The sequence below is a fragment of the Cryptomeria japonica genome, chromosome 11, assembly GCF_030272615.1.
Source record: "Cryptomeria japonica chromosome 11, Sugi_1.0, whole genome shotgun sequence".
In the NCBI taxonomy this organism is placed as follows: Eukaryota; Viridiplantae; Streptophyta; class Pinopsida; order Cupressales; family Cupressaceae; genus Cryptomeria; species Cryptomeria japonica.
Window position 1 is genome coordinate 413,735,007 of NC_081415.1, and position 7,603 is coordinate 413,742,609.

The window sequence follows — 7,603 nt, forward strand, 5'->3', positions numbered from 1 at the left end:
ATTGATAGAATCTTGAAGAGTTGTTGACGATTGACAATTTGATCAAGGGTTACGCTTATGGTAGGTATTAAGATCTAGTTGTTTTAGGCCACAAGCAATAGGCCACCTTGAGCCTTTGCTTAAGTGCTACCACCATGGGTAGCAACCGCCGGAGAAACTGTCTGGGACATTGACCCTAGAAAGGGTTGCATACCCACAAATCAGTTTACATCAAACCATAGAGTAGAAAATAGAACTATATACTTTATGCCTTGATCCCGTGCCGAAACAGGTATGAAGGCAGTCTAGGGACGAAGTTGTCCCTAGTACTTAGGTGTTCGTGGGTGGGGTCTAGGCTTGATAAGAATAAGGATTGAGTAGAATCCTAATTTGAAAGATAAGTATAATAAAAAGGAAAAAGTAATTCAATGCATACTCGAAAGGAATCCCGTATGGATTTGCTTGATTTCCCGAGGATTTAAGCTAAATTTTGAGGTAGAATTCAAGCCTGTATTATTTTATATTGATTACTCCTAAGGACGGTGACCTCGATGCACTCCTATTAGAGGAGTGTAGTACTTAGTGAGTGACTCAGGACCCGAATGTTCCTGATGAGTCTAAGTCTCTGGCCAGAGCACCTCCTATCCCAATTGGATAGATGCCTATCCCGTATGGGTAGATGCCTATCCTATATTGGATAGATGCCTATCCCGTATTGGATAGATGATACCTCCTTCTCTGTATGGACATATGCCTATCCCGTATGGTTAGATGCTCATCCCGGATGGATGAATGCCTAATCCTAATGGATGGATGCCTAGAGTATGTGATTGAATCAAACACAAATGATTAAAGTAAAAAAAAAAAAAAAAAGTGGTCAAATTTTGTTAGGTTAAGTAAAGTGGGTTATTACACCTAGTATACCTGTCAATCATTGCCTTCATTACACATGCTTCCCTGAAAGAGGCCTCTCCCATTAAGAATGTATCATCTGCAAATTGAAGATGAGAAATAAGGTCCATTCCCTGCACAATCTTGATCCCATTCCATACACCATCCAACCTATCCCTAAAAATTAACCTACCAAGAGCTTCTACCATAATAATGAAAAGAAAGTGGGAGATAGGTTGAGGCTTCAAAAAATCCTTGTGGACTAGACCATTAACCAAAACTGAAAACCTTGGGAAGCAAATGCAAATTTTTATCCAACTTACCCATTCCAAACAATAACCAAACTTCTCCAGCACCCTCAAAAGGAAGTTCATGTTAACTTTATCATAAGCTTTTTGATATCATGTTTAACCAACATTATTTGTGTCCTCGCAACACACATAGAGTGAATAGCCTCATGGGCAGTTATAATCCCCTCAACTATGGATCTTTAAGGAGAGAAATCGCTTTTCTCTTCAGAGATAGCTGAGTCTAAAGTCTTCTTCAATCTGTTGGAAACAAATTTAGACATAATTTAATAAATTGTATTGCACAAAGGAATTGGCCCGGAATCTTCAAAGGACTCCACTTTTTCCTTATTTGGTATGAGAGAAATGAACGTATTGTTCAAATCTTTTAAAACAAACCTGCCTTTTCTAGATTCTTCCACAACACTCCAAATATCATTGGCAACGAGGTCCCGTAATTTCTAAAATGAAAATAGCTGATATACCATCATGGCCAGAAGCATTCTCCCCACCAAGAGAGAATAAGGCCACCCCGACTTCTTCAACCTAGACAGGTTCCATAAGAATCTTGTTATGTTCACCAATAATACACTTCTCAGATACCTTCCTCCTGCTCCTCAGTTACAACTTGGCCAATCAAAAGATTATGAAAATATCAAACTACTTCACAATTAATATCTCCCCGATCCCTCAAAATTTGGCTCTCTACATTTTTAATCAAAAATACTTTATTAGAAGATCTTCTTGCCTTCACAGAATTATGAAAAAAAAATCCATTTCAATCATCTTGTTTAAGACAACTATCTCTAGATTTTTGTCACCAGAAGATTTCTTCCCATTGGGACTTATCTTTAAATTGATTTTTAATAAATATAGTTAAATGATATGTAAGTATATTTCCACAATCTATGATGCTCTATAATAGTGTTTTTAGATTTGACTATTTCAAATTTTCTTCATCACACTCAAATCAATTATTTAAATTGATAACTTCACATTAAAATTTATATAATTTTTTAAAATATAAAACCCAAAATTAATGTAAAATAAAAATTTAATATACATTCCACAAGATTTTATTAATTTATATGTATTAAAATCTTTATTTTGTTTTTATGTCTTATGATATTTTTAGTATATTATTATTATTGAATGATGAACAATATTCAAGTGAATAGACATTTTAAGATCTATCTTTATAGAAATAATTTACCTTCAAAGAGGAAACTATACACAAATAAAACTTGTCTCAATAACTTTTGATTGTCAAACAACATGTATTTTTGTATTTATTTCAATTATTTTCATTAATAATAGATTACATTGCATTGTTTTCGTGGAATCTATTAAAATATTTATTTCTAATTAATAAATTAGAAGACATAATTAAAGAGTAATTAATATATTATTTTTATTCATCACTCTTTTTATCAAATTAATATTTGTTAATTTATATATATATATATATATATAATTTCATCGTAAGATATTAATTTTCACAATGCATAATGTTCTAAAATAGTATTTTTAGATTTGACTATATTAATTTAAAAATACAAAAATGCAATTCCATTCTAACATAAAATTTAGATTAAATTATTTAACTTGATAACTTCAAATAAAAAATATAAAAAATATTACAAAATAAAATAATTATATATTTTAAAATGTTCATAATAATTATATTTTTTTAAATCTAAAAAATATAATATTAAAAATTTAAATGATCAATGAGGAGCAAACCCACATCCAAATTAAAGGTAAAAAAAATTAAATTTGATATTGTAAGCATTGTTAATTATTATTAATGTATGATAATCCACTTTTATTGAAAAAAAAAAATAAATTTATTATTAATGTATGATGTGTTAATATTTAAGTTAATCAAATTAAAAATTTTGAGATCCATATTTATAGAAAGAATTTACTTTCAAAGAAAAAACTATATACAAATAAAACATGTTTCATATAATTTGATCATCAATTACAATTTTTCCAACTATTCTCATTAATAATAGATATTGTGCTGTTTTCGTCGAACCCATTTAAATATTTTTCTTCTAATTTGTAAATTAGAAAAAAAATAGTTGAAGAGTAATATGATAAGTAAGCATAATAGTGAGTTTTGGGATTTAAGATATTAAAGATGCAATTGCATTAGTGTGGTCAAATTGATGGGATAAACATCCAGTGGGCTTCCATTAAAAGCTTTGTTGGCCAATATCAAGTTGACTGCTTCAGTGGGATGAAATGCATCCCAGAACACATATTGGTTTCTGTTTGCACAAGGTTGAATGAAAAGGATGCATGTTATCTGTGCATTGTACCTTCCAACTCCACAGCAACCCTGGTTCACCACCCTAAAACCTGCATACCATCAATTAAAACATTCAATTAATACCATCGACTCACACCTCATTATAACTAAATTTACGGCAAATTTAACTGCTACCATATTCAGTGGGATTGTTAATCATGTCCAGAACAGCTGTGTAGGTGTTTTGGTACACAAAATGTGAGCCAGTCAGGTTATTGTTTAGTTGATTGATCAAACTCAGAAGCCCATCATTGAATGGCTCGATTAGCTTATTAATACTCTCAACACAATGACCATTTGAGTTTGTCATGGCCAACTGCTGAGGAATGCAACCCAGAGGACCCACTGTAGACACTAAAAATTTCCTTGCACCTAACTTATACAGACCCTGCATTAACAGACAACAAATAAATTCGTTAGGCTTTAATATCAAATATAAAATTTCAGTTAGAGATAAAAGAGAGGTTTTTGAAAGGGTCTCAACTCTTTTACGACAGAAATTAAAGGTGAAACAAAAACGAAAAGACGAAAAGACGAAAAGATGAAAAAAACAAAAGAATACCAAAATAACAACAGTAGAGTAGAATAATAAATGCTTTATGGAACTGTTTAAATCTCACACACTAAGCTTACACTTCTAGATGTTAAGAATTACTGACATTTTCTAAGCTTAATATGTTGCTTAAGGTGTTTGGTCACACTAAGAATACACGTCTAAGCTTAAAAGTGTTAAACACTCAAAATTGACTAACATTCTCTAGACTTAATATATTATTTAGTGTATGATTTAAGACTGACCATGATTTACTATCATCTTATCAATAACAAGTTTACAATTCATCTATTTACAGAAGCAATAAATTGTAATACTTTTCATTGGCTAAGTAGCTTTGGCCAAGACATTGGGGTGAAAGTAAAAGAAAGAAGATTGTGAAGCATCACCTGCAGCTGTTTTGAGTATTCAGAGATTAAAAGGTCAGCAAAAGTTTGTGGTGAATACTGCCTGCTTGTTGTAAAAAACTGCGGCAATAAGTAGTTATTGATGTAATCGTTGCTTCCAAGACTTAGAGCGAAAATGGACTTTGACAGAAACTGGGAAACTGCTTCTGGACTTCCCAACCGTCTACTCACAACCTGTAACGTATTCTGAAAACTGCTTATTTGTCCATTAAAGGATATTCGACCGCCCTGTCAAGCAATGCAGATTGTAAATCTATGCAAAAAAAAAATAAGACATTACTAACATAGAGAGAAACAGAGTTGGGATTATACTTCAAAGTAATATGATTCTTGGTACAGTTTTGTTTAGCACTGGTTGTGGAAATGCACTCTTTCTTCATTTGAAACCCATTCCATATACATATATGTATAAAAAAAAATCAACACTTGTTACAATCAGTCTTCTAACTCTGTGGCTGTGCCTAAAATGCATCCTCATCTGAGCATAGTACTTGAAACCACTGTCCATGCTTTTCATCTGCTCACCCATCCACTCTATCTTGGGCAGCAGAGGACCAATCATATGATATCTTAATAAAGATAATAATATAATTATTGGATAATTTTAAAATGAATTTGTCAAGGAGTTCATAAAAGTCTGGTTTAAATAGTACATTTTAAGTTTTGATTTGTTTAGGTGGTTCATCTAAATTCACACCAGTTTTTGAATAAAGCCTATTTATTAATGTGATCAAGTCATCTATACAAGTCAAAGCTTAAAGTGTACTATTTAAACCGGACAATTAAGAAACAGTAAAACATTTAATCAGATTGAATGAAAAGTTTTCTTTAAAAATTGAAGACAACATCATTCATACTTAAAACTGCTAGACATATTTTCAAAATTCCTAGTACTTTTCAGAAGATATACTGTTCTGTAGAAGTAGACCAGTCTTTATCCTTATTTACACTCCAAGTACAAAAAATAGACTAAATTCATTACGTCAAAAAATTCAATAAATAACCTAGAAATTTGAAAGGAACAAAAGTTAATAAAGCTATTCATCCATGTTCTCCATACATATAGATATCTATATCCATATACATATACATATACATATAAAGAATTGACATTTATTATCACCCATCCTATAACTCTTTGACTGTGTCTCAAATACTCCCTCATCTAAGCATAGTATTTGAATCAAGGCTCAAACCACTGTCCATGTTTTTCATTGGTTCAACCATCCAGTCTAATTTAGACAACAAAGGTTAATTATATGAATGTTAATAAAGGCAGCAATTAAATTATCATTAAATACATTCTATGATTCTGATAATTTCAAAATGAATTTATGGAGGAGTTCATAAAGATTTGGTTTAAACAACACATTCTAAACTTTGATTTGTTTAAGTGGTTCAACTAAAATCACACAAGTTTTTCTAATAAGACCCACCTATAAGTATGATTTTAGATGGATCATCAAGTCAAACCTTAAGATGTTCTATTTAAACCTAACCATTCACAAACAGTAAAATATTTTATTAGAATAAATAAAGCTAACCATCTACGTTTTCTATCACTTAAATAGATCTACACATAAATAGACTAAATTCATTGTGTCAATAATTCAACAAATAGCCTGAAACTTTGATGGAAAAATAAATAAACTGAGCTACCCATATATGTTCTCTTAATCAGGTTGAATAAAAAAATTTCTTCAAAAATTGAAAACATCATCATTCATACTTAAACTGTCAGGCATATTTTCAAAATTCCTGGTACTTTTCTGAAGGTACACCATTTCACAGAACTAAACCAGTCTTTATCCTTATTTACACTCCCAATGCACAAAAATAGACTAAACTCAATATGTCAAGAAATTTAACAAATGCACTGTTAGTATAATGTTTATGGTATGTTGACCTATCTGAACTTTGTTTTTAAGGGCCAGCACCCTGATACCGCTTCTTTTATTATAAAAATAAACAAATAGCCTAGAATTTGGTGGGAACAAAAGTAAATTGAGGTCTCTATCACTTACATAGTTTCTACCAGTATCATCCAAAATCCCAGCAGCTGCTGAAGCATAGTTTACTCCCTCCATAACCTTTTTCCCTTTGGTTGATGGAGCCAAATAGGCTGGCACAAATGGCAATCCAAGAAATTGGCCTGCATGCACAAGACTTGTTCATTGATCACCTAGCAAATCTAAGCTTGTTGGCATATATCATTAAATCATTCAAAACTCATCTTTAACATGAATACACAATACACAGAGAGAAAAGGAATAGTTGACCTATATAATCTACCACAGTACGTCCATTGCAAAACCTTCCAGTAGGTCCAAAGGGAAAATCAATCCCATAAGGAGGGAAGTTTGATCTGGCCAAAGAAGATAGATAGTTGTTGTTCCCATCATCACTCAGTGAATCACCAAAGATAAAAAGTGCAGGGACTTGTTGTGATTTTGAGCTCACTACTACTGAAAAAGACAACAGAGCCCAGAGAATGAAAACATCAAGCACCCAAAGACTTGTCAAACATTTCTCTAACTCCATTTTGCAACCCAAAACCATGCACCAGGGACTAAGCTTGTAATCCAATTTATCTACTGAAATTGTAAGTTTATTGAACATATGTCAATTTGATTCTGCAATATATTTCGTGCATGAATTGCTTTTGAATGTGGCAGCAAATTATTCAAATAAACCACCAATGGGATTACATTGGCATTGAATGGCGTACTGAAATACATTTATGTTTATAAGATCTATTAATTGCAATTTGTTCAGGAATTTATTGCACAATTGATTCTCCTCTATTCGCATACAATGCATGACTGAACAAAAAAACAAACTCGCTACTATAAAAAAACATGTTACAATGGCCGCATTACTGCTAAAATATATATTTTGAAATTACGTAGTATGTATACGATAATAAATTTGTTTCTTAGATAAAGCATGCAAATTTTGATTATTGGTAAATATAAAAAGTGTCACATAGTGGCTAGTACTTGTCTTGTTTTTAGTATAGTTTTAATAATAATTATGATTTAATTTTATTAATGATTATATTTTAAAAATTATAATAATTAAGATAAAAAATTAAACATAATTGTTTCATAATAATTAAAATTTTACTAGAAAAAATAATATAAATTAAAGAAATCCTAATAAATTTTTA

At 31.1% G+C, this 7,603-nt stretch overlaps 1 protein-coding gene across 1 annotated transcript; it reads right to left on the reverse strand.

The window, feature by feature from the left end:
- Positions 1-3,263: 3,263 nt before the first annotated feature.
- Positions 3,264-7,256, reverse strand: LOC131073583 (GDSL esterase/lipase 7). The gene is made up of 5 exons (XM_058010046.2): positions 6,714-7,256; positions 6,459-6,586; positions 4,417-4,662; positions 3,610-3,862; positions 3,264-3,524 (listed from the first exon to the last, which is right to left on the reverse strand). The coding sequence occupies exons 1-5, from the start codon at positions 7,051-7,053 to the stop codon at positions 3,298-3,300; spliced, it is 1,194 nt and encodes a 397-aa protein (XP_057866029.1). The 5' UTR covers positions 7,054-7,256; the 3' UTR covers positions 3,264-3,297.
- Positions 7,257-7,603: the final 347 nt, after the last annotated feature.

Excerpts from the sequence above, each read along its gene's own strand:
- LOC131073583 (XM_058010046.2), bottom strand. The coding sequence starts at position 7,053 with ATGTTCAATAAACTTACAATTTCAGTAGATAAATTGGATTACAAGCTT. Across the intron at positions 6,587-6,713 it reads TACTGTGGTAGATTATATAG|GCCAATTTCTTGGATTGCCA; the intron begins GTCAACTATTCC and ends TTGTGCATGCAG. Across the intron at positions 3,863-4,416 it reads AATACTCAAAACAGCTGCAG|GGTCTGTATAAGTTAGGTGC; the intron begins GTGATGCTTCAC and ends CTGTTAATGCAG.